This window comes from Lutra lutra, chromosome 14, assembly GCF_902655055.1.
Source record: "Lutra lutra chromosome 14, mLutLut1.2, whole genome shotgun sequence".
NCBI lineage: Eukaryota > Metazoa > Chordata > Mammalia > Carnivora > Mustelidae > Lutra > Lutra lutra.
Window position 1 is genome coordinate 77,567,640 of NC_062291.1, and position 27,867 is coordinate 77,595,506.

Genomic DNA, 27,867 nt, shown 5'->3' on the forward strand with positions numbered 1-27,867 from the left:
CTTGGCCTGCCTGATAAGGAGATTCTGGCACGTTGTTTGAAGAGAAATCAGGGTATTTTTAGTCTATACACCAACAAGAATTCCAGTAGAGTAGCTAGACTTTTAAAAGTTAACAAGGAAGTAAAATTAATAAATACTTAATACTGGGTAAAGAATTTTTTTTTTTTTGAGAGAATCTTTTTTTTTTGTTTTTAAAGATTTTATTTATTTATTTGACAGAGAGCGATCACAAGTCAGCAGATAGGCAGGCAGAGAGAGAGGGGGAAGCAGGCTCCCTGAGCAGGGAGCCTGACGAAAGGCTTGATCCCAAGACCCTGAGATCATGACCTGAGCCGAAGGCAGAGGCTTAACCCACTGAGCCACGCAGGTGCCCCAAGAACAACTTTTTAAGTATAAAGATAATGGAAAAAGGAGCAGTACAAGAATTAAAAATTGAAAATAGGGGCAGACACGTCAGAGTCAACATCTTTAATAGAAAGGCGTTCAAATCAATAAAAAACATACAGGATGCGTTAGAAGATATGAATGAGAAAATCCTAGAAGAAGAAACATAAGCAGCCAATTGTATAATTGTTAAATTTTACCTGCAATGAAAAGAAAATAAACATCATTTTAGGCAATGGATACCAACAAATGAGAACAATTTATAAAAGAATCTAAATGGTGGCAAGAGTACTTTAAAACAAGCATTTTCCTATGTTTCTGGCAGAAGTCTAAGTTGGTATAACCCTGTGGAAAGCAATTTGGTAATTTCTGAAAGCTTTAAATTTTCTTATGTTTTCACCTACTAATTTCATTCCCAGGAATCTGTCCTAGAGCTCTTAATTACAGAGGCAATAAAATATTTGCAGGATGTCCATTATTTATCAGTATTTTAAAAAAGATTTATTTATCTTTTTTTATTAACATATAATGTATTATTTGCCCTAGGGATACAGGTCTGTGAATCATCAGTCTTAACAATTCACAGCACTCACCATAGCACATACCCTCCCCAATATCCATAAGCCAGCCACCCTATCCCTCCCCTCCCACAACACAGCAACCCTCAATTTGTTTCCTGGGATTCAGAGTCTCTTATGGTTTGTCTCCCTCCCCAGTCCCATCTTGTTTCATTTTTTTCTCTCCCTACCCCCCATGACCCCCTGCCCTGCCTCTCAAATTCCTCATATCAGAGAGGTAATATGATGACTGTCTTTCCCATATGATGATTGACTTATTTCGCTTAGCATAATACCCTCTAGTTCCATCCACGTCATTGCAAATGGCAAGATTTTGGGGGGTTTTGATGGCTAAATAGTATTTCATTGTGTGTGTGTGTGTGTGTGTGTGTGTGTGTGTGTGTATCACATCTTCTTTATCCATTCATCTGTTGATGGACATCTAGGTTCTCTCCATAGTTTGGCTATGGTAGACATTGCTGCTATAAACATTCAGGTGCACGTACCCTTCGGATCACTACATTTGTATCTTTAGGGTAAATATCCAGTAGTGCATTTACTGGGTCGTAGGGTAGCTCTGTTTTCAACTTTTTGAGGAAGCTCAATACTGTTTTCCAGAGTGGCTGCATCAGCTTGCATTCCCACCAACAGTGTAGGAGGGTTCCCTAAAGATTTATTTATCTTAGTGGGAGCAAGTATGTGTGGGGAGGGGCAGAGAGAGAGTCTTTTTAAAAAAAAATTTTTATTTAAGTTCAATTTAGTTGACATATAGTATATTAATAGTTTCGGGGTGGAATTTAGTGATTCATCAGTTGCATATAACACCCAGTGCTCTTTAAATCAAATGCTCTCCATAATGCCCGTCAGCCAGTTACCCTTCCCCCAGCCTCCTCTCCTCCAGCAAGCTTCAATTTGTTTCCTGTAGTTAAGAGTTTTTTATGGTTTATTTCCCTTTCTGTTTTTATCTTATTTTTTCTTCCTTTCCCCTATGCTCATCTGTTTTGTTTCTTGAATCCCACATATGAGTGAAATATGGTGCCTTTTTCTGACTTATTTTGCTTAACATGATGCCATCTAGTTCCATCTGCATGGTTGCAAATGGTTAAGATTTCATTCTTTTTATTGGCTAAGTAATATTCCTATATATAGGAATATATATATTCCTATATATTCCTATACACACACACACACACACACACACACACACACACACACACGTGTGTGTGTGTGTGTATATCTCCCACATCTTCTTTATCCATTCATCTGTCAATGGACATCAGGGCTCTTTCCATAGTTTGGCTGTGGTGGACATTGCTGTTATAAATATTGAGGTACAGGTGCCCCCTTTGAATCACTATTTTTCTATCTTTTGGATAAATACCTAGAAGTACAGTTGCTGGGTCATAGGGTTGTTCTATTTTTAACTTTTTGAGGAACCTCCATACTGTTTTCCAGAGTGGCTGTACCAGTTTGCATTCCCACTAACAGCATAAAGGCACTCCCCTTTGAGAGAGAGAATCTTAAGCAGACTCCACGCTGAGGACAGAGCTCTACGCGGGGCTGGATCTCATGATCCCGAGGTCACTACCCCAGCCAAAACTGAGCGTTGGCCACTTAACCGACTATACCACCCAGACACCCCATCACAGTTTTTTTTTTTTTTTTAAGATTTTATTTATTTATTTGATAGACAGAGATCACAAGTAGGCAGAGAGAGCAATGAGAGGGGAGAAGCAGGTCCCCTCCTGAGCAGAGAGTCCGGCGCGGGCCTGATTCCAGGACCCTGGGATCACAACCTGAGCCAAAGGCAGAGGCTTTAACCCACTGAGCCACCCAGGCGCCCTGTGTATTTTTTAATAATAGGGGGAAAACTGGAAATTGCTTAAATGCCCAAGAGTAAGGAATGCTTCCTTTAGTGGAAAATTATGTAGTCATGAAGTTAAAATTTTGAAGAGTATTTTAAAGACATAAGACAATACTCAAGAAATGTTACAAGAAAAAAATGAGCATACATTGCTATATTTGTGGTCTTGTGATGCAGTAGCACACAGACATATGACCTGAACCGTAGCAAAATAAGTTTTCTGGCTGGAAGATGGGAGTAATAAAATATTTTTTCCAATGTTATACAGTATGACTTTTATAATATGAATGCATATTATTTAAGATGTAAATATTGTCTTATTGGTTGGTTCCACATATGGGTTCTGTAGCCGAATGGTTAAGAGCACAGGCCATGAGTCATGCAGGCCTGGCTTTGAATTGCAGTTCTGCCCAAAGAGAAGTCAACTTTATTTGCCTCCCACTGAATGTATCATTAACAACAAAGACATTCAAGATACAGTAGTCAAAACTCAAATGAATTTGGAGACTATGGATTATTAGGTCTGTAATTACCCCATGAGTTACAGATTGATTATAAATTTCCCTAAAATAAAATTTAAATAGTAATAATTAAAATGTAATTTTAATTTTCTACTAAGGGAAATACTGTTTTCGTCCTTGGTAATTTTTTCCAGCTATGGAGCTACTCCTAGTGTTACATTTATCTCCATGTATATAACAGCCTTTTACAACCTGGGTTTTACAAGAGAATTAAGCCCTGATGTCCTCATACATCCACTGAGTGTAATGAATTAGGCTCTTGCCTGGTTGATTAGAATGGTATCAGTTATGTGCCGTCTTTGGGAGAATTGCGAAAAGTTACCCAGAGCATTCTGTTCTGTTCTGGGGAACCCTCATTGGGATGTCTGGCACAGAGTAGGCACTCAGGAAATGTCAGTAGCTCTTAGTGGTTTTGCCACAGAAGTCACATAAAAGAGCACTGGCTGGGCGCCTGGGTGGCTCAGTGGGTTAGGCCGCTGCCTTCGGCTCGGGTCGTGATCCCAGGGTCCTGGGACCGAGTCCCGCATCGGGCTCGCTGCCCGGCAGGAAGCCTGCTTCCCTTCCTCTCTCTCTGCCTGCCTCTCTGCCTACTTGTGATCTCTCTCTGTCAAATAAATAAATAAAATCTTAAAAAAATAATAAAATAAAAGAGCACTGGCTTTCTGGATTTTTTTTTTTTTTTTCTTAGTGTAAGGTTCTCTGGGAAAGGGCGTTTTCCAGGGTGTGATCCAGTAAGTGGCCTTCTTTCTGGCTGTTTCTCAACTCTTGTCTTTGAATCTGGGACTGGCTCTGGGCTACGGGACCGCGGAGGACTCCCCTGATTCGCCCTCTTGCAGTGTACCAGCCTCTTTCCTCCACTGCAGGGCGCCCAAGTACTGCCTCCTATCCGAGAAGCGTGTCGGCTTGTCATTTCTCTCCCCGTAATTGTCCTCAGAGCAGAACCTCATTCAGGCCTTGGATTTAATACTTTTCCACAAATTGCTTTATAGTAATGTATTCAGTTCTGGATATTCGTAACTGCCCTTTGGCGATGTTGATCATTTAAAATAGACTGCTGAAGATACTGTTTTAATATATTTTCTGATGAATATTTTCTCATGATTGCTTCTTATTTTCTTTTAGCTACTGATCTACTCCTTGCCTGGAATCCCATTTGTTTGGGATTGGTAGAAGGTGTTATTGGGAAAATTCAACTTCATTCAGGTATGTTTCCATAAAGTCCTTCAATCTGTTAAATTTAATGGCGCATCCTATGACATTTTCTTCTTTGAAGATGAGTGTGGATTTTGCTATAGCTTTGATTCCTTTGCCCTAATTTTAGGTCTGCCCAAAGTAGGTATAAGTATCAAATAACCTGCTATGTGTCAGGAATTATGCTAGTTGGTAGAACACAGCAGTGAGAAAAAACTGACCTCACCCTTGTTTAGGGAGATAGACATTAGTAAGTAATCACTGAAATAAATATATAATAATTTGGTAATTGTGGTACATGCTCTGACAGATACACCAACTGCACTGATTTCAAAGGAGAAGGTGGTAGGAAGAAGGCTGGTGAGGTAGGCAGATGGCAGACCATGACTGTCCAACTTTGGGTCACCTGTCCATTCTGGATAGTCAACTCTGTCTAGGGAAGTGTGTGGTTCTCCTGGCATGCAGTGGCAGCCCTTTCCAAGTACCCTAACCAGGGCAGGCTAATTGGTGAAGGGTCTAGGTTGTTCATCAGGCCCTTGCTTAGAAGACAGACATTTGTGTCTGAGGTTCAGAGGGAATTTTGATGATGAGAAAAGAGAGATTATATAGGTAGGTTCCAAAAAGTCCTGAAAAGTACTAACTGAAATATTGTTTTTTAAAGATTTTATTTATTTATTTGACAGACAGAGATCACAAGTAGGCAGAGAGGCAGGCAGAGAGAGAGGAGGAAGCAGGCTCCATGCTGAGCAGAGAGCCTGATGCAGGGCTCGATCCCAGGATCCTGGGATCATGACCTGAGCCAAAGGCAGAGGCTTTAACCCACTGAGCCACCCAGGTGCCCCCTAACTGAAATATTTTAACACTGTATTTAAATATCTGTTTTTCCTTTGGCATCAGTTTTAATGAGTTATGAACTATAGACGACTTTATCATTATCATGTAATTGAGAGTCTAGCTACCTCTATAGTATTCCCTTTCTTACTCTTCTAAAATAAAATTGTTGTGGGGCGCCAGACTGGCTCAGTGGGTAGAGCATGTGACTCTTGATCTCAGGGTTATGGGTTCAAGCCTGAGATTGGATGTAGAGATTACTTAAAAATAAAATCTTTTTTTTGAGTAAGCATGAGTGGAGGGGGAGGAGCAGAGTGAGAGGAGGACAGAAAGAATCTCAAGCAAATTCCCTGCTGAGCAGGGAGCCCTACATGGGGCTTGATCCCAGGACCCTGAGATCATGATCTGAGCCAAAGGCAGACACTTAACCTACTGAGTCACCCAGGTCCCTAAAAATAAAATCTTTAAAAATAAAATTGTTGTGTATTTGGGAGCTAGGTTGATTTCTGTGTGTTAAAAAGCATGTATTGCTGGAGACTAATTTTCCTTTGCTAGATTCTTTGGTTATTTTTTAAAGTTTGCTTTTATTATGAAATATTTCATAGATACAAAAAGCTATTTACCACAGATGTACAGTACAGGTTGTTGTAAAACACACATATACCTGCCACCCAAACTAAGAAATGCAACGTAACTAATGTCTTTAGATCCCTCACTGTGCCTTCCTCCAAGTGTGTCCTGCTTTCTGCCCTTCAAGAGCAGCTACTATTTTTGTGTTTATTCCCTTGATTTTCATTAGTGCTTTAATTACATATGTTTTCCTAAGTAATATGATGCTGAGGTTTGTATTTGAGGGACTTTACATAAATGATATTAAGCTGTTGTGTTCTTCTCCTTGTTTTCCCTGCCCCCCCTCCATTCAACTTGATATTTTTGAGATTTATCCATGTTGATGTATGAAGCTCGAGTTCTTTATTTTTACCCTCGTATGAATATATCGTCATTTGTCCTTTCTCCTGTCAGCGGGTAATTTTTTGATGGTTTATTTTTGCTATTGGAAATAAGACCGCTATAAACATTGTTGTATTGTCTTTGGTAGTTTTGTAATTCTTCTGGTATGAGAAGAAAAGCATTTAGACATTGTATAACCATGCTAAGTATTTTAGTAACACTCTCCTACCTGTCCACATTTACATAAATATATTTTTAATTCATTTATATGCTGACAGGATAATTTCATAGCTGAGTGTTCTGAGCTAAAACTCATTTTCTATTGTTTAAATGAAGCTCATGAAACTTTTGAGTTATTTTTCTTCAGTTTCAATCACATCCTGGAACAATGAATAAATCACTGAAATCAGTCAGGAGATGTGAATCCAAACTTTATTTATTAGCTTTGAGATATAGAGGGGGTTACTTAACATGGGTTTCATTTATCTATTGCTAAGACCCCAGGAATTCTTTAAAACAACAACATGTAATATTATACCATTCTGTGGATTGACCTAGAGGCTCTTTTGCCCTTTATCTTCTGTTGTGTGAGGTCAGCTGGGACTTTGCCTGGCACGTCTTTGTCCATGTAACTCATCTCACAAGGCCTCCTCCTGGGTCCTCTTTCTATACTGGATGCCTGGACATTTCTCCAAGGTGGGGGCTGGGTACCAAGAAGACCAGTCCCAGTATGCAGAGTTTTATCAAGCCTCAACTTATGTCACTGAGCTTGCTAATACTCCACTGGCCAAAGGAAGTCACGTAGCCAACCCCAGAGTGAACATCAGAGTGAGCTTCCCAAAAGCTGTTTCACTGGGGCCATGATGCCCATGAGCCTCTACTTTGTAAGCTGTAAAACTAGAGTAAAAATAACTGTTCTCTTTTTTCCCCTGCAGTATTAGGAGTCTAAATGAGATAATAAACCGGAAGGTACTTAATAAATTACCACCGTTTTATCAAGGCTCTTTTGGTTGCAATTATGTGTATCAGCATACACAAAACAGAGTTTTATTAGGAACCCAAGGGACCAAAACCAAGAAGTGGATGCCTTATGGTGTCTGAGATTACATTTTTGGGTGGGTAGTCTCTAAGCATCACTTCTCCTATATATTTCTTTTATTTTTCTACTCTTGGCTTTCTGTTTCAGTATATTATAGGACAGAATTTCTGCTCTTGCATGGTACCCTCAACCCTCCAGCCCCTAACACCGCAGGAGCCCGCCTAGCCGTCAAGGACTGAGCAGTGAGTCTAGTTCAGACCCTCGGGAAAGAGATTCTTAGCTGCCCTGTCTGGGCCAAGGGCATTCCCTGGTCACAAAGTTCAACCACGCTCCAGAGGTCTACTTCTTCAGTCAGAGCAGGAGGCCTTGGACTTGGCAGAGAACCCAAACGTTTCATACAAACAGCAAACAAATATAAGTTGTTGATTGATGAATTTATGATACAGTAAAAGTCTGGTCATTTTAGGTGGTAAATATGGGCATCTCCTGCCGTCAGTCTTGGTTTACATGTGTTTTCCCTCCTGGCACTGCTTGCCTTTGTTTGGACTCCGAGCAAGCGGTTGATAAGCAGTGGGGGTTCCTGTCTGCAGGACATTTTGGAAAAGGGAGAGGTGAAGAAAGAAAATATAAGAAAGGCAGGAAGAAGTAATCTCTGTACTTTTTTTTTTTTTTCTCCTGTCACATCACTTTTAAGGCTTGGCTCTTAGGAGAGGGAGTGGGGAGGAAACAAAGGAACATCTTTTCTGGGGCCCCTGCTGCTCTTCCTTCCCTCACCCACCACCCACCAGAGACAACTGCAGCCACACCCCAGTGTGTCACTCTGCCTCCACGCAGCCCCCAGCTCCCCGCCCTTCTGCATCCATCTTCCCCCTTCTCCCTTGGCTCCCTGCATCTCTGCCCTGGGATGCCTCATCCCCATCCCTTCCCTCCCTGAGCCCCACTAAAACTCCTGCTCTGGTCACACCATCGGCCTGGCTGGTGGGAGATATACTCCCAGAATGGACTAGAACTAACACTGTCACTTCAGGTGTGTTCTCCCCTGGGAACATCTTATCTTCTGGGGGTAGAGGTTGGGGAAATAACATGTCTGTATTTAAACTCTTTCTCACTCCTGTTTCCCTCCTACTTATTCTCCATATTTCAATGCACGAATTTTTGTTCTTGCCTAGTGAGATGGGAACATAAGTTTATTTGAACAGCTGTCATTGACAGTCTAACAGCGGCGTGGGTGAGCCATGCCACTGTTCCTGATTGTCACTGAACTCTGAGCTCTGTGGAATGTAAGCAGGCATGACTTAGGTACCGGATTAGTTTGTGAAGGCTGCCATAGTGAAGGCCTGTAGACTAGGGGACTTAACAGAAATTTATTTTCTCACAGTTTGGAGGCTAGAAGTCCAAGATCAAGGTGTTGGCAAGTGGTTTCTTCTTTCTTTCTCCTTGGCTTGTAGATGGCTGTCTTCTCCCTGTGTCTTCACATCATCCTGACTGTGTTCACACTGCCCTTTCTCTGAGTGCATCTGTGTCCAGATTTCCTCTTCTAAGGACACCATTGAGTTGAATGAGAACCCCCCCATAACCTCATTTTAACTTAATTACCTCTTTAAAGACCCTGCCTCTAAAATAGAGTCACATTATGAGGTACTGAAGGTTAGGACTCCAGAATATGAATTTTGGCAAGACATAGTTCAGCCCATAACAGAAACTTAATGTCTTTTAGAATGCTTATTACAAAAGTGTACCAAAGAGAATTCTTTCCCTTTATTTCACGGTGAGATAGGCCATTCACCAGATATCACTGATGGGGCACCCACCCCAGAGTTGGACTAAACTCGAAGATCACATAGTAGCCTTGGGTCGGGTTACTTCACCTGAACGGCCAGTCACCCACTGTAAGACAAAGCTAACACCTCCTTGATATGATCATTGTGAGATTTAATTAAACTCCTTTAAGTGCTTAGCATGGTTTCTGGTACTAGTAAGCATTCAAAAGATGTTGGCTATTAATTTTCCCCCTTAGTTTTAAAGGTCACTTAGAGGTGTCAGATATTCTACTAGAGAACCACTTAAGTCCCGGCTATATAATTTTGAATAAATTTTAAACTTAGATTGTTTTTTCCAGTAATGTTAATATTGCTGAAACTAATGATATTAACATGTCATTAAAAGACTACATGGTGGGGATCTATAAAAAGACATGTTTTTAGTGGTTAAATATTAGCATCAGGGTAAGTTATATTCCATAATCCATGAACCCCTTTTTAAAAAATGTGTGGCAGAAGAATTTTAAAGTATTATTTATTGCATCCATGGCTGATAATTGCCCTTCCTTTTAGTAGGCTCTGCCAGAAAATTGTTCTGTTAACCCTGGTGTCTAGGAAATACCTTTTTAGAACTATTACCCTTCCTTGGATGTGGAAAGCCTCTCTGGTGGGCAGGTGGACTTTAAGCTAGGGCGTAATGTAGTGTCTCTCCGCAATTTGAATGTCTGACTTTGGTTTTATCAGTGGGATTTATCAATATGAAGAACAGAAAATAGAAGGAACGTGTCATGTGCTAAATAGATGAAAGAAAAGCTTCATGAAATATCAACATATTTTATCCATTGTCGGGTCCAGGAGGACTAAAGAATCATAGTTAGATTCTCATCACAACTGTAATTACTCATTAATCTTTTGTTTTCCTTTTTTCTCTCCGTCGCCTCCTATCCCGTCCCCTAAGGATAAGTTGCAGGGAGCCAGGGGCTGTGTCCCTCTCTGCTGGCCTACAGCAGGGCTATTCATAAATATTCAATAAATATTTGGTTGCAATTATGTGTATCTGCATACACAAAACAGAGTTTTATTAGGAACCCAAGGGATAATAGGTTATATTATAGGATATAGGATATAGGATAGGATATAGGATATAGGATAATAGGTTAAATTATAGGATTATAGGATATAGGATAATAGGGATAATAATTAGGAACCCAAATAATTATGGAATACCTACTGCATGTCAAGGTCTGCACTCAGTGATGGGGACTGTGGGGTGAATAAAACTTGAAGCTTCCAGGAGTGTAGGATTGGATTCAAGAGGTAGACCTTACTTACCCGATCACACTGTGTGATCATTAGGCTTAGGCTTCTGAAGAAGAGTGTGGGATGTTGTAAGTACATGATAGAGGGCCCTGACTGGTGCAGTGGGGGTCCTGGATGGACAGCATCCCTGAGGATGTGATGTCTGAGTCCAGGCCTGAAAAATGAGTGAGATAATCTGGACAAAGGCCAAGGTAAGGGAAGAGAGTGAGAGGAGAGACGATTCTTGGCAGAGTCAGCAGCCCTGCAAAAGGCCTACATGATTGATGTTTTCTCTGTTTTCTATGGGATGTTGGGGAGATTGCTGTTATCTTCACCCAGATATCCATGAAAAGGTTGCATTAGACTGCAGACTTTAAATGGGTCACAAAAACTCTTTCAAATCTATTTTGAAGGTTGAGAAGAAGATAAGCTCAATTAGGGTAAGAAGTATCAGAACATAAAAACTGAAAGTATATATTCCATGATATTTTCAGAAGTAGTTTGAAAACTCTCAGAAATCTTGATTAATTTGGCAATAGAGGCTCTTGGTTTAGTGACTGAGTTACTACTCTAAGTGTTGTAGACCCAGAGACACCATTCACCCAAGTAGCTCATTTGTTAAAATAGTGCTTGCCATCTGCTGTTTTTCCACTCTTGAAGTCGTGAAGATGTCTCAGTCATTAAAATGGTAAAATGTATTATGCATATGGTTTACAAAGTGTGATTTTAGTCTGCTGGGGAGACTTTGCTGGGATAATGACATAAAATATTTTTTATACTTCGTGGTGAATGAGTGGTTACTAGCCTTGCTTCAGTACTTTCCTGAAAAGCCATTAGAAAACCCCAGTTTTTGAGGATATTGTAGGGAAAGGGAGAGAAGCTGGCAGGGCTTCTTATGTTTAAATACTAGTATAATTGCTCACGGTTGCATTGTGAGAGAAGTAGATTGTTTTATTGTCTACCTACAACTCACTCTTACAGACACGTAAGGATTGGGATAATGGTTGTACAACTCCATACATGTATTAAAATCGTTGAGTTGTGGGATGCCTGGATGGCTCAGCCGGTTAAGCGTCTGCCTTCAGGTCAGGTCATGATATCAGGTCCTGGAATTGAGTCTCACATTGGGCTCCCTGCTCAGCAGGAAGTCCGCTTCTCCCTCTCCCACTGCTTGCTCTGCCTGTTGTTCCCCCTGCTTGTGTGTTCTCTCTCTCTTTGACAAATAAAAAAATCTTTAAAAAAAAAATCATTGAGTTGTATACTTACAATGGGTGAATTTTATCATCTATAAATGATATCTCAATGAAGCCATTAAAAACATTTAAATCAGAAGGTCCTTTGATGTACTCTGTTGTCATTACTTCTGACTCTGTCTTAATTAAAAAGTTGAACAGTTCTCTCTTTTGGTAACTTCTGGTGATTTTTTTCACGTACTAAAGTTGCTTTGAGGGAAATATTCAAAGGCAGTATTATTTCTGACACTATGTTTCTGCCAAAATAGGAACGATTTAAAATGTAATTCAAATCCAGTCATTTTATATTCATTTTGTTATTCACGAGGATCTCAGAATTATTTATTTTGGAGGTAAAAGTTTCATTGGTGACTAGGTTCCTGGCCAATGCTTAAAAGACTCTTTACTTGTAGTTCGGGGCACCTGTTTTATGAGTGGCTTTGGGTCTGGGAATTAGGCAGCTAAGTGGCATCTTCTCCTCACTCTTCTCTGCTTCCTTCCTCTTCCTTTTACTCTCTCCCTGGTACATAGGTGCTGAGCAGCCCCTACCGCCTCTCTTGGCTCCCTTCAGCCTCTTCCATTATTGTACACTTCAGAATTTTCCATTGCCTCCCTTGTCCCTAATCTGAATTCCATTCTCCATGGTGCAGATGGTTCCACCTTCCTGGCGGGGGCAACCCTTGAACTAGCCACATGACTGTGACCCATAGCTCTGGGCTTTCCTAAGGGTTGGCACACAAGGAAGCTTCTTGTTGCTGAGCCCATCTGTCATTGGCAGATATGTGTATTTTCAGGCAGAGAGATTCTCTAGAGATGGGCCAGCATGCCTCTTAGGCTATTCCACTACCATTCCAGTTTCCAGTTACAGACCCATTTGTTCTTTTTTTTTTTTTTTTTTATTTGTTAGAGAAAGAGAGAGAGAGAGTACGAGCACAGGCAGACAGAGCGGCAGGCAGAGGCAGAGGGAGAAGCAGGCTCCCCGCCGAGCAAGGAGCCCGATGTGGGATTCGATCCCAGAACACTGGGATCATGACCCGAGCCGAAGGCAGCTGCTTAACCCACTGAGCAACCCAGGTGTCCCCAGACCCATTTTTTCTTAAACTCCAGTTCTCCTCAGTGATTTCTGTGGTGGTGATATTAAAAGTTTTTAGCTTTGGAAAAAGAAGAGAATTGTTACAGTAAGAGTGACTGTATGTATGGACCACCTACAAAGGTGCTTTTTATATTTCCTCTCATATTCTTTATGAACTTTTTATCTTATTGAACTTTCTGAAGTGGTTGCAATCAAATTATTATCAGGTCTAATTGTTGAAGAAAAGAAATCTTGATAAACTTAGTAAGTTCTCATTTACTTAGATGTGGCCAATGTCAGCCATCCAGAGCAGAAAATACAGATTACTGGTTGAATTGACTTGGTTCTCAAGTTGCTTACAACCTGTGGGCTTGGGGACCCCTCTTGTAGGTGGCTTCCAACCTTGAAGCATGCTTGTGTCATCTCTCCAACACTAATTTATCTTCATGATGGTAGACAGTAGACCAATTATGGGGCACCTGGGTGGTACAGTCAGTTGAACATCCAACTGTATATTTTGGCTCAGGTCGTGATCTTATGGTCATGAGGTTAAGCTCTGCATCCAGCTCTGTGCTCAGCCTGGATCTCTCTGCTTGAGATTCTCTCTCTTCCTCTCCCTTTGCTTCTCCCCACCCCCATTCTCTCTCTCTCAAATAAATAAATCTAAAAAAAAATACCGATTATACTTTATAAACTTATCTGTAATTATACTTAGTAGGCAGGAAAACATGTAACACATTGAAGTTTTTCAAAAAATGTAAGAAAACGTAGCACTTTAAGGAGGATAAGCTATAGTTATATAGAAAATGTTTTTATATACAAATTCATTTTGCCCAAGGATACTTTAAGTTTGACTTTTCTAGTTCTCTAAGATTATTACTGACAAAAAAGGGTATAAGAGATTATTTCATTTTATGGGCAGTCATTATTGGGGATTTAAATTCATCATAAGCATTGTGAGCTGACCTGAATATGCTTCTGATTCCACCATTTGTCTATAACAAGCCTCCTGCCCTGGATACTCTCCTTGTGAGTTGTTGTCAATGTTCTGTAAACCCAGACTTGGGGAACCTTTAGTAGGCAACAGAGCAACCAGTCAAGAAATACTGAATAACTGCTATGTCTGAAAGATTAACAAATTAATGATTGGCTTTTTGGTTGGTAAGAGAATTAGAAGCCCAGTATGACGTGCTTTTAGGTACCAGGTACCTGACTTTAAAAAAAATGGTGCTGGTGTAGTGTTAGTATTATTTGTAACTCCACTTACTTGATGCACGAGGCTTCCTGAAAATATTCAGGGATGTATAGTGCTCTATTTCTATTAGGAGGGACAAAAGCATTTCTGCTAATATAGCTTAAAACAGAAATGGCTTTATTTGTTTATTTACTTATTTATTTACTGAGCTTTATGCCCAATGTGGGGCTTGAACTCATAAGCTTGAGATCAAGAGTTGCGTGCTCTACTACCCGAGCCAGCCAGGTGCCCCAGAAATGCCTTTAAATATAAAACAAAACATTATATTAGATATACTATGAATTCATATCTTTAGAAACTTAAATTCAGGTATGAATTTGCATAAAACCTACCCTACAGATTCATGCTCATATTCATATAAAAGTAGTAATTGGCCAGTTAATAGCTTATGCAATGTGAATCAATGAAGTAGGTTTTAAACTTTTTTTTTTTTTAAGATTTTTATTGGTTTGAGAGAGAGAGTGTGAAAGAGCACAAGAGAGCAATGGGGGCAGTGCCCCAGAGGGAGAGGGAGAAGCAGACTCCCTGCTGAGCGGGGAGCTGGGTGTGGGGCTCAGTCCCAAGACCCTGGGATCATGACCCGACTTGAAAGCAGAGGTTTGACCATCTGAGACACCCAGGCGCCCCAATGAAGTAGCTTTTATGCATACATACAAACTGAATTTAAATTCCTACCAAAGATTTGTGTTTAAAAAAAAAGGCAACAAAACAGGATCTCTTGAATTGGAACATAATTTATCCTGAGATAAACCATTAAGATTTCCCAATTATTAGCTTCTCTTATAATGTATAGTGTGTTAATATATAATGGATCATTTAAAGAGACTTAATACATTCAAAAAACTGAGATCAAGAGAAATTAGTCTGTTTCTGACAGCAAAAGACAAGCAATATTTGAAGAGATAATAGCCAAGAATTTTCCAAAACCAATTATGAATACAAGTCGCAGCTTTAAGAAGTACTTTGAACCACAAGGGGGAAAGTATTAAACACACACACTTTGGTGCCTCATAATGAAACTGACGAAAACTGAAGACAAAGAAAACACCCTGAAAACAGGCAAAGAAAAAGTGCACATTAAGTTCAGAAGCATCAGTGAAACTTGAGAGAAACAATGGAAGCCAAAAGATAGTGGAACAATATTGTCAAAGTGCCTGTCTGGCATTTTGTACCTTTAAAATCTAAGGAAAATAAAGACATTTTGAGACAAACTGAAACCGAGAGAACTTGTTACCAGTAGTATCTGCACTAAAAGGAAATACTAAAGAGAGTTCTTCAGGCGAAAGTTAGATGACACTCCATGGGAGCATAGAGATGTGAGAAGGGATGGAGATCCATAGAAAGTGTAAATAAGTTGGCAAATTTAAAGGAATTTGGCTTTATATGGAGTTAAGATTAATATAAATACACAACAATAGAAATGATAGGGAGTTGACAGGGGTTGCTGTTCTAATGTTCTTTCACTGACCAGAAACTGGTAAAATGGGCAAAAACAGGGACCTGGATGGCTCAGTGGGTTAAATCCTCTGCCTTTGGCTTAAATCTCTGCCTTCGGCTCAGGTCATGGTTCCAGGGTCCTGGGATGGAGCCCTGCATCGGACTCTCTGCTCAGCAGGGAGCCTGCTTCCCTTCCTCTCGCTTCTCTGCCTACTTGTGATCTCTGTCTGTCAAATAAATAGATAAAATCTAAAAAAAAAAAAACAAAAAAAACCTGGTAAAAACAAAAAATAGGCTTTTGTAAGTCAGGGTTCTTATCATCATTCCCTTGATATAACCACTAACAGAAAAATAAAAGATTGTAAAATGTGAATGAAGGAGGACATAGATAATTTTTGAAATACCCCCAAAAGGCTATTAAAGTATATATAGAACAGGTAAGACAAATAATAAGATGGTAGACTGATTTCTAAATATACCAATAATTATATATGGATGGATTTAATACTCTGTTAAAGCACAGAGCTTTTCATTGTGGAAGAACAGTCAAATTCATCTACAAGCTGCTCTCAAGACAGACACCTTAGGTATATCTATAAGGGATGGTTGAAAATAAAAGTATAGGAAAAATAAATCTTGTAAATGCTAACCTACTGAAAACTGATGTAGTTATACTAATATCAGAGCAGACTTTATGACAAGAAGGATAAAGGGATATACATTTTCAATAATTATAAAAGGCTTAGGTTACCAGAAAGATGTAAACAAAACTTCAAACGACCTAAACAAAACTTCAAAATATATAAAGGGCAATGAGTCATTTGACTGAAATTGGTTCAAGACTGTCACTTTGAAATGACAGAGAAACGTGTATTTTTTTTTAAGATTTTATTTATTCGAGAGAAAGAGAGCACAACAGGAGGAGAGGGAGAGGGAGAAGAGACTCCTGGGGGGAGGGCAGGGAGCCCACTGTGGGGCTCTATCCGAGGACCCTGGGATTGTGACCTGAGCCAAAGGCAGACACGTAACCAAATGAGCCACCCAGGCATGCCTCCATGTCAGTATTCTTGATGTCAGTTTGACACAGAAGAAAGGAAAGGCGAGCCACTGTAATCCCGTTTCCCAATTCTCATTTTCCTTCTTTACCAGCATGTTTCCATCTTCCAGTGTATGTGTGGGAATGCAGAGCCCTCCCCGAGGCATCAGCTGCAGAAGCCCTTCAAGAATTTAAATATCTGTATTTGAATATTATGTTACAAACAACTATGGAGTATAGGGATCCCCTTTTCTCTGGATTCACATATGGCCACAGTTAAAAACTCTAGTGTGCTGGCCCTTCCGTTCACAGTGGACCATGTCAAGGCAGCAGGTGCTCTCTGCTTGGCCATTTCCCCGACCTCCTACGAGAAGCGGACCCCACAGAGGTGCAGGACATGCTTTGTCTTCGAGAATATAGTCTGCTGTTTGGGGGCATGCTAAAGGAGGTAAATGCATGAGCGTCAATAGCAGACTTCCCTGTGGTCATGACATGAATGGTTAGAGAGAGAGACAGAGAAAGTGGAGGGTGTCCAAAAGAGCAAAATGCCGCAAAATGCTTTTTTTTTCTCTCTCTCTCTCTCAAAAAAAATAAAGTCTGAACAAAAAATCCTGCTGAATCAGTTCCAGTCAGAGCCAGTCTTTGGAACAGGTGAGCCAGAAGAAAAGAAAATAAGAAAAGCAAAATCTTTTTCACACAAATATTTCATTCACTTCAGTTGTCCGGCACGTGTGAGTCTGTATGTATTTCTGTCAGGAGCTCTCTTCATTGAATCTCACTTAATCTATTACCAAATTAACCAGCGTGCCCCACTGCCTCTCTGCAAAGCCTGTTGGTGGGTGCCCGGGCTGCTCTGAAGGCTGAAAGCTGCTGGCTGGTGGGGGAGCCGGTAGGAAGCCCCCCTCTAGGCTGGTGCATGGTGGCTTGTGTTTGATCCCAAACATGTTTGTATCTGTTTAACTCATTATTGTAATCACATAATTTAATTAAATAGTCAGTAAGCACATCAGCACTATGCGCAAAAGGAAGCTGAGCTGAATACTCTGGAAATACTAGATAAAGCTGTGTTGCGTTAAAAAGAAAAAGCATAAACAGCAGCCCCGAATACCCATCAGTGGCTCATCCTCAAAGAAAAGTTCTTGGTAAATCAATGTACATCTGAATGTTTCATAGGAAAAATAAAGTTGAATTTTTTTTCTTAAGTCCTCTTTAAGCTTTCAAGTAGGATTAAAAGGAGTAATGCCAAAAATGGTAACTAATTGCTCTCACAAAGTTGGGAGTTTGGATTTGATCTAAAGAATATCCATGGAATGGAGAATAATGGTCAAATGGAACTTTAGTTTTATCCGTTAGCATTCACATTTTTAAGCAAATAGAATGTATTCATATATTCCCTATAAAATTAACATAAATAAAAATAAGAAGGATTGCTGGACACTCATCGTTGGATCAAATGCTGATCTTTTCTTCATGTCAGTAGGATGGATGGCCATGTTGAGAAACATGTAGATGGAATACTTCCTACACGTGAGGTCATGAGTGTCTCTCTAAAAACAGTTTTTTCTGAAATTGGATGAAAAAAAAAATTTTTTTTTAATTTTATTTGTCAGAGAGAGAGAGGGAGAGCGAGCACAGGCAGACAGAATGGCAGGCAGAGGCAGAGGGAGAAGCAGGCTCCCTGACGAGCAAGGAGCCTGATGTGGGACTCGATCCCAGGACGCCGGGATCATGACCTGAGCCGAAGGCAGCTGCTTAACCCACTGAGCCACCCAGGCGTCCCGAAAAAAATTTTTTGATGAGAATCTTTATTCCACAATCGTTTGTCCCCCTTTAAGTTAGTCAGTTCTTGTATAGAGCGAGCAATGGAATCTTTTCCAGGACTGTTGTTTTAGCTTGCTCTACTGGTCACGCTTTTCAAGATAATGCCTTCCTTCTCTGTTTTCTTATCTCGCCGGGAAGTCAGAATTCCTTGTCTGTCTCTTCCTGGAGAAGCCAGGGTTACAAGACTGACTTTTTCTTCCACCGTAATGTGTTTAAAAGGGTGAAAGAATGTCTTTTTGCCGAAGGACCTTGCTAGCCTAGTTACCCTTGACTCTTGGTTCTCCCACACATCCGCATCTCAACGTGGCAGCCTTAATTGAGCCAAAAAAAATTTCTTTTCCTGGTGGTTGATATAAATTAATAGCCTGACTTGGTGTTCTTTAAAAATTTAATTATACCATTATGCCTGACGCATCCTGGGACTGCTAAACACTAGTGCCTGGATACTTCCACATTTTTGTTGTTTTAAAGTTCGAACTATAAAGCATCTATTTGAGTCATTTAACCCTGTTACTAACATGCCCGTCTCACCAGACTTTCCAGGCTTCTGTGGTTGTTAAGTGCTGTTTTACCTAAAGCAAAATAATTATAGCATAGACGTTGCTATTGTTTTCCATGAGGTTTTTTGGTTTTCCTTTGTTTTCTAGAGTCACTGATTTTGCCTGAAGATAACTCTGTGTCCAATTCAAAAATCTTCATTTTCTTTCCATTATGATAAATTTTTAAAGCTTATTTATACATTTATTTGACACAGAGAAACAGAGCATAAGCAGGGGGAGTGGGAGAGGGAGAAGCAGGCTCCCTGCTCAGCAGGGAGCCCGATGTGGGGGTCAAGCCTAGGGCCCTGGGATCACAAACTGAGCCTAAGACAGATGCTCAACTGTCTGAGCCACCCAGGTGCCCTTCCATTGTGATAATTTCAATTCATTTTTTGAACACTAGTGAGAAAAGGTAGCTGTTTGGAATAGTGTTGATGTATTTCAAGAATTAGTAGGCTCTCAGGGCGCCTGAATGGCTCAGTTATTAAACCTCTGCCTTTGGCTCGGGTCATGATCCCGGAGTCCTGGGATCAAGCCCCACATCAGTGTCCCTGCTTAGCGGGGAACCCACTTCTCCCTCTCCCTCTGCTGCTCCCCTGGCTTGTGCTCCGTCTCTTTCTGTCAAATAAAAAAATAAAATCTTAAAAAAAAAAAAAAAAAGAATCAGTAGGCTGTTCTAGCTTTACCTTTGTTTTTGGCAGAAAATACACTTTTTAGTTTATTTTCTGCTTCACTAGGTTAAAACTCCTAACAAGTTCTTCCTCTTCTTTTTTTTTTTTTTAAGAAGGAGCTTTAAAAAGTTTGATATGTAATCCACATGCCATAAAACTCACCCTTTTAAAAGTGTACAATATATTCTCAAAGTTGTATGACCATCAGCACTAAATCCAAAAGTTTCATCATCCCAAATTACTTTGATTATAACTAGCCTATATCTATTCCCGTATTTTACTTTTCATGGTCTTGTTTTTGTTTTTGATCCATGTGTGAGACTGAAAACAGACCGGAGATTAAAAGACTTAAGAGAGCAATTAACCCAATGCCGCTCGTAGGTCTGGTTGGAAGTCGACTATAAAAAAGACATTTTTTTTTTTAATCCGTGATCCCCACATGCCCAGCTGCTAAATTATTTCAAAGCAGACTCCAGATAACCTGTTTAACCACAAATGCTTCAGTATGTGTTCCAACACTAATTCATGATATACTCTCTTCCCACCCCTTTATCATCATGTACGAGGTGCCCGTATTCTATGGGTGTTTCTGTCTGTTCTGTTCTACTCTGGTATTCATTTGATGGTTCCTGTACCAATACCCCCATTGTTTTATTTACCTAGCTTTATAGGATGTTTTGCTACCAAAGGATGGTAAACATTCGTTGTTAGTAACAATCACATCAGTTATAAAAATTATTTGATCCTCATAGCTATTCTCTGCAGCAGGCAGTTTCATCGCATTGCACAGACAAGAAAACCAAGAGGTCAGCCAAGTATTGTGCTGCCAAGTACAGGGTAAAAAAGCAGAGTCGGAGGACCTGGGTGGCTCAGTCGGGTAAGTGTCCGACTTGGTTTGGGCTCAGGTCATGACTCAGGATCCTGGGATCCAGCCCATATCAGGTCTGCGTTCAGTGTGGAGTCGGCTTGGGATTCTCTTCTCCCTCTGCCTCTACCCCTGTGTATGCTCACATGCTCTCTCTCTCTCTCTCTCTCTCTCTCTCTTTAAATAAGACCTTAAAAAAAAAAAATAAGTGGTGAGCTAAAATTTAAGTCTGAATTCTGACCTCAAAGTCCAGAACATTAAAGCCTCCTTGAAAAGGGAATGCTGCTCTTTACAGATTCTTTTTCCATTTTTGATCATGTACATTATATTTTCTCAGATTTAATCTTCATCCTAACTTCCCAGATCTATTGAACTTCAGTCTATACTATATATATTTTTTGAAAACACCTCAATTTTTCACATTTTTTTCTGTTGAAGTAGCTAACTAAACTCTAAAAATATGCATATTTCATTTTATTTTTTTTTAATGTTATTTATTTATTCGACAGACAGAGATCACAAGTAGGCAGAGAGGCAGGCATAGAGAGAGAGAGGGAGAAGCAGACTCCCCGCTGAGCAGAGAGCCCGGCAAGGGGCTCGATCCCAGGACCCTGGGATCATGACCCGAGCCGAAGGCAGAGGCTTTAACCCGCTGAGCCACCCAGGCGCCCCGCATATTTCATTTTAAAGTGTATTTGAATTTGTAAGTTGTATTTCAGTATTGGCAGTATCAGTGTTTTGGGGGAAAAAATGATGCCTTTTGGTTTCCCAAGTGAGTTTATGAATGGAGTGAAACCTCTGTTAGAAGGTTAATATTTTTTTATATTTTGTCACTGTGCCATTAGATGGTTTATTTTTATTGCATTTGCTTATGCACATTGTGTTATTCATTTCTGTGATTTATTAAAACTATAATTTGCAATGTTAATATGAAATGTATCCAAAGTCAACTCCAGCAAGAAGGCATAAAGTAGGAAAAGGTTTTCGTTAGGGTTGGCTTGTCTGGGTAACTGCCAACACTCTAATTTGTTCAGTGTAAAATAAAAATTATTCCTGTGAGGTTAGGAGACCTATGGTAAGGGTTTTATTTTGTTTTATTCAACAAAATGTATTGACATTTAACATATGTTGTTTGTTGCTAATTCCTACCCTTCTGAAGCACAAATATCATGTTACATGCTTTATTTATTATGTGTTTGATTTATTATATGATAGGTGGTTGATAACTGATCTTGATCCATGCCTGAAATACTCCCTAGCCCGTGGTAGGACCTTGGTTAATGTTTAATGATAATGAATAATGAAATGGCCTGTAAAAACTTGAAACTTTGGAGTAAATTTCCACCCTACTTTATAAAGAATTATGAAACTCTTCCAAACTCTTGCATTTATGAAATGCCTAAAGCACATCTCCAAAGCACGATCCCTAAAATGAGAATTGATTGATATTTGGGGGAAATTGAAATGTTATATATCTCTTTTAAGAGTGTTTTTCATATGGTGAATATGTATGCTGGTTTTTCACAAGAAATTAGTGAAACACTATTTCAATTTTTTTTTTGGTGCTAATTAGGTAGTATTTCTTTTTTTTTTAGGTAGTATTTCTTAAGGGTATAATTTCATAAACTGAAAAATTACATTTGCATGCTGTCTTTCATAGAGCATTTCTCATTTAATTAAAAATCTTTGTGAAAAGTAAAAATGTGGATTGGAAAGATACTTGTTGGGCCTCTGGGTGTTTTCTTTCCTTCTTTCTTGTATTTATTAAAGATTTCTTTAGTTTGTTTTACCACATTACCCCCCCGCCCCACCCATTGTCCTCAATACATTATTTGCTCAGTGCTAGTGTACACCTAAAGTAATTTTGGAATTGCTCAATCATACCCTTCCAACAAATTCACTATTATACTATATATACAATATTATATATAATTCTTTTTGTCTTTATCCTTAAAAAACATGTTTTCCAGAGTAACATTGTCCATTCGAAGCAGAGTTGAGTTGCTGTTTGCATTTTGAGTCCCCTTCCCAGCCCCACAAACACATTCTAGAACTGTTTCTTTATTTTTGAAGAGATATGAAACATCACCATGGTTCTAAGAGTCGGAACTATGCAAAAGGATATACTCAGAGAACTATCATTTTCCCTGATCCCCCTTCTTCTATCCTGTTTCTGCCTACCCTCTGCAGGTAACCAGTCTCATTAACTACTAATTTATCACTCTTATTTTTTGTGTAAATTTGCAGATGTATGCATATTTTCTCATATCTTCTTTTTTTTTTAAGATTTATTTATTTATTTGAGAGAATGAGAGAGAGAGAGAGAATGAGCCTGTATGGGGGGATAGGGGCAAAGGGAATCCCAAGCAGACTCCCCAGTGAGCACAGAGGCCTCCATCCCCACCCTGGGACTCAGTCTCAGGACCCTGAGATCACGACCTGAGCCAGAATCGAGAGTCCGGTGCTTAACTAACTGAACCACCCAGGCACCCCTCAGATCTTCTTTCTTACATAATGGGTGGCACATGCTAGATATTCTTTTGTGCTTTGATTCGATAATATAATTCTTATATGATTTTATTATCTCCTTGTTCTGTAAATGTATCTAGTTTATCCATGTGCTGTATCCAGGAATCATTCCTTGTCAGTTGCTAGACCAAGCCTCATTCTTTTCTATATCTGCATAGTGCTCCACAGAGTGGCTGTGTCCTAGTTTATTGAGCCATTCTCCTGTGTCTGGACAATCAGGTTGTTCCCAATATTTTGTAATTACAAACTGCTGCAATGAATAGACTTGAGTGTACATACTTTTAGGTTGATTGTGTATATTCAAGGTAAACTCACAAGAGTGGGATTAGTAGGTTAGAAGTAAGTGCATATATTTTATTACTAGGTATTACTTAATTTCCCTCCAGAAAAGTTCTACTTTTATTCCTACCAGCACTGTATGACATTTCCCTTGTCCCCACAGCCTTGTTAGGGAATGTGCTGTCATATCTCCATATTTCCCCCCAGTCTGATGGATGAAAATGGTATCACTGTATTTTAGTTCACATCTCTCTAATTTAAGTGAGATTGAACATATCTTCACATGTGAGGGCCATTTATATATCTGTCATGTGCTTTACTTTGAAGGGTTATATCTAATGTGTATTATGTTAGATTATTCATCTTCAGCTTGCCAGGATAGTGGTCCTTTATGGATACCAGACATTGGTGTGACTTTTCTCTTTCAGATCTTCCATGGTGGCTTATTTTAATTCGGCAGAAAGCACTGGTGGGCAAACTTCCAGGAGACCATGAGGTGTGTAAAATTACCAAAATTGCTGTGCTATCCCTTTCTGAGATGGAACCTCAGGATCTTGAGCTAGAGGTAAGGTGGAAGTCTAAGGAAATTTTATGGAAACTTGGTATAAATATAATAACAAATATGAGTATTTGGTTTAATTAGGCCAAAATCACAATTATAGAGCTGGATGATATTTTTGAAGTAATTTAGTCCTTGTTTTTCAAACTTGACTTTAGTAGTAGAAACTTTGTTTCAAAATCTGTGAAATCCAGTATATCAGATACATAAAAGCTGAGCTGCTTTGGTTGAGGTGGTGATGCAGAGGAGGGGATCTTTGGGTCCCTGCCTATGTGGCCTCTACTGGAAAGCCACCTTCTGCTTCTGGGGAATCCTAGGACTCTGCATAGTACAGTTTGAAAACTCCTAATTTGGGGGAGGGTAGGGGTAGTCAAGAAGGTGAGATTTAACTTACTCTATATGCCTTTTATCTCTATTTCTTGAAAATTTTCAAGCATATATTTCTTTTGTAATTTTTAAAAGTTTTTTTGTTTGTTTGTTGCTGTTGTTTTGAAGAAAGAAACCACCAACCTAGTGCAGTCTTTTAATTTTTCAGGAGGAAATCAAGCCTATAATAGAGGGACTTAAGTCTGAAATAATGAGATTTCCCAGGGCTAGTATTTTTTTTTTTTTTAACCACACTGTACTGCCACCTGGTGGAAGAACCCACGGAAGAATTTGTATCATGTTTGCTGTTGGTGTGGATATTGGCTTCTAGGGGTATCATCGCTCTGCCCTAGTCCTACGCTCCTTTTTTTTTTTTTTTTTTTTTTTAAGATTTATTTATTTTAGAGAGAGAACAAACATGGGGGTGGTACAGAGGGAGAGAAAGAGAAAGAGGATCTCAAGCAGACTCCACGCTGAGCAGGGAGCCCAATGTGGGGTTTGATCCCATGACCCTAAGATCATGACTTGCGTCGACACCAAGGGTCGGCTGCTCAGCCAACTGAGCCGCTCGGACCACTCCGTGAGGTGAGCACTGTTGGGTCCAGGCTGGACAGGTGAAGAAAGGAGGCTTGGCAAGAGTTAAGTGCCAGCTGGCAAATGGTGGGGTCTGGACCTGGACTCAGGCTGTCTGGTCCTGTATCACTCTTTCTGAGCTGCCTCGTTGTTACCTAAAGAGCAGGTAACAGCATAGCAGCCACTGCCCCACAGTTCAATACATGTTTTTCCAGGCTGGGCTCTTGGGGTGGAAGTTTAGAAACAGGGTTACATTGTTTTAAAAAATAAATAAAAATACAGCTGTTTTTATGCTTCAGATTTTACTGGTAGTTTGACAATCTAATTTTAATAAACCAACGTTGAAAAGAATTTAAGAGGCACCTGCGTGGCTCAGTCAGTTAAGGCTCTGCCTTCAGCTCAGGAAATGGTCCCAGGGTCTTGGTCCCGCAGCCAGCTTCCCGCCCAGTGGAGAGTCTGCTTCTCCCTTTCCTTTTGCCCCTCCCCACATTGTGCTCTCGATCTCTCAAATAAATCTTAAAAAAACACGAATTTAAGAGGACCCTGATAGTCTCTTTATTACAGGAATAAAAAAAAAGATTAGAGTACTTCCTATTCCCCTTTATTGGTACTAGAGCCAGAACATTATTCATTATTGCTGACCCAGAGACAAATAACTTCGGTAGCGGTTAGGCCTCTTAAAAGCAGGTCTCTGTGGTTTTGTTTGCATTTTATTATAGGGAAGAGCAGGCAGACTAGCAAAAATTCTCTTAGTTCACTGAGCCAATAGATGTGTCATCAGTGTCTTTGGATGGCTTTGCTGACAAAATGAAAAATCGGCATGTCTTTCTGTCACCAATCTTCGCCGTGAGGGGGAGCATCCCTTGGGCTCGCATTCTGGTCAGCATTAAGCCTGGGGACCCTGGAAGTTAGATTCAGAGCAGGCGACCGGCTTGTCTAGCACTTACCCTCCTGTCAGTCATCAGCTTGCACATCTGCACTCCCAGCCCTGGGGAAATGTATTGTCACTCCTGGTCCAGAGAAGCTTGGACCCCGTGTTGGATTTTTCAAGGTTTTCTGATGCCCTTTTGCCCACCAATCTATAACATTTTTGAGATTAGTAGCTGACTGTTGGTTAAAGCTTGGTGGGGAGGGGGTGGTTAGATGATGACATTTACATGGAATTTTTAAGCACAAAAATGTGAATATTATGAAAACTTGATGTAGTTTTTCATTTTCACATTTTCCTCTTTTCTATCTTGATATTCTAAAGTAAAACAGATTATCTTTAAATGAAAATGAGATTTCCCTCCACATGAGATAGTTGAATTTTTTTTTTAAGATTTTTTTATTTATTTATTTGACAGAGAGAGAGAGATCACAAGTAGGCAGAGAGGCAGGCAGAGAGAGAGGAGGAAGCAGGCTCCCCACTGAGCAGAGAGCCTGATGCGGGGCTCGATCCCAGGACCCTGAGATCATGACCTGAGCCAAAGGTAGAGGCTTAACCCACTGAGCCACCCAGGTGCCCCAAGACAGTTGAATATTTTGACAGCTCTGTTGGACCCTACAAACTACAGGGCTTATCAGGGGACATTATGGGTGTGGTTTATGTTCGGAGTTGAAAATCTGTCATGATCCTTGTTGATTGGGGGATAACATGACATAGAGAAAATAATTCCAGATCCAATTTTAGTGAATAGTTTGGCACACCTATCTGTCAAAAGTTTATCATTTTAGAAATTTGGACTTAAGCCTTTTCCTCTTCTTTTAGTTCTGTATTACGGTAGAAGCAGTTTCCAACAGTGAATAATGGGAGGAAGGGCTACGTTGAAATCATGAATTGTTCTCTTATTTTCTGACATGTTAATTTAAATATTTGGGATCTTTATTTCAATTTCCATATAAATCCATTTAAAAGGCTTTAGAAGCTTGGTAGTTTTGTTATTTGCTTTGGTTTTTGTGGGGTTTTTTGGTGTAGTAAATTGTAAATGAGAAGGGAAAAAACCTACTATTAGGAATAATCATTGTCCATATTCCAGTGAGTCTTAATGGTTATTTCCATTTACCCCAGCCACTTTGAAGGAACAATGTTACTTTCAAATTTTCCGAAAAGTTTTCATTTTTTGCGTTTTACATATTTTTCCTACTTATATTATTTTTCATAAATATACAGAACGTATGCACATGAAAAGATGTTTTTAAACAAAACCAAGTCTTACATTTCTTTCTACATCTTTCTAATTTGGCTGCCTGTGTATCATTTTCAGTGTTCTCACCTTGCCCGGCAGGGCCCTCAGGCTCTTTAGTGTGGTCACTATCCTCAGATTTGCTAGGGCCTCGTCTGTCTTCTGTAATTGGAACAGAAGCAATTTTATTATAGAGACTAGAATTAATAGATTATTCTAGTTTTCTGCCTTGGTTGCCTTTTTACCTCAAGTATAAGGCTTGTTTGCCAATTTAAAAAAATTCACATCCTACACAGTTTACCCATTTGCAGCTTATAATTCAGTGGCTTTCAGTATATTCAGTTTTGTGACCCTCACCATAATCGGTTTAGAACATATGCACCTATGTTCTCCATGAAGAAACCCTGTTGGGTTCAAACCTCATTGGCAGTCATTCCTCATTTCTCTCCAAACTCCAGCTCCATCAATCCTAGGCAACCTCTGATCTGCTTTCTGCCTCTCTAAATTTGCCTCTTCGGAACATTCCTCATAAATGGAGTCCTATAATGTGTGGCCTTTTGTGACTCGCTTCGTTTTATTTAGCACAGTGTTTTCAAAGTGCGTGCTGGTCGTTGGTATATAGCATATTTAATTCCTTTTCATCCCACTCTGTGGATCTGTTGCATTTTCTCTCTCCATTCATCAGTTCATGGATAGTTGTTTTCACTTTTTGGCTGTGATGAATCATTCCATGAACATTCATGCACAAGTTTTTGGTGGGCATTTGTTTTCGCCTCCCACTAGGGCATCCACCTAGGAGAGGAATTCCTGGGTCATATGGTAACTCTGTGTTTAACCTTTTGAGGAACTGCCAGACTATTTTTCAAAGCGGTATGGCATTAAAAAGAAAAGAAAAGAAAAGAAAAGAATAAAGATCTATACAAGGTTATGAACAATCTGTGGAGTTCAAAGAGATGAGAACATAGATGTTCTTTCTTTTGAGAAAACATCCTTTAGGGACGCCTGGGTGGCTCAGTTGGTTAAGCAGCTGCCTTCGGCTCAGGTCATGATCCCAGCGTCCTGGGATCGAGT

General features: G+C 39.8%; 1 protein-coding gene across 1 annotated transcript in view; it reads left to right on the forward strand.

Annotated features, from left to right (window-relative positions):
• The window catches only part of INPP5F (inositol polyphosphate-5-phosphatase F), an 83,551-nt gene that overhangs the window by 17,902 nt on the left and 37,782 nt on the right, over positions 1 to 27,867 (forward strand). The window contains exons 2-3 of the mRNA XM_047703560.1: positions 4,449 to 4,529; positions 23,562 to 23,698. Of these exons, the coding sequence (XP_047559516.1) occupies positions 4,449 to 4,529; positions 23,562 to 23,698 (218 nt within the window). The remainder of the gene's footprint in view (positions 1 to 4,448; positions 4,530 to 23,561; positions 23,699 to 27,867) is intronic.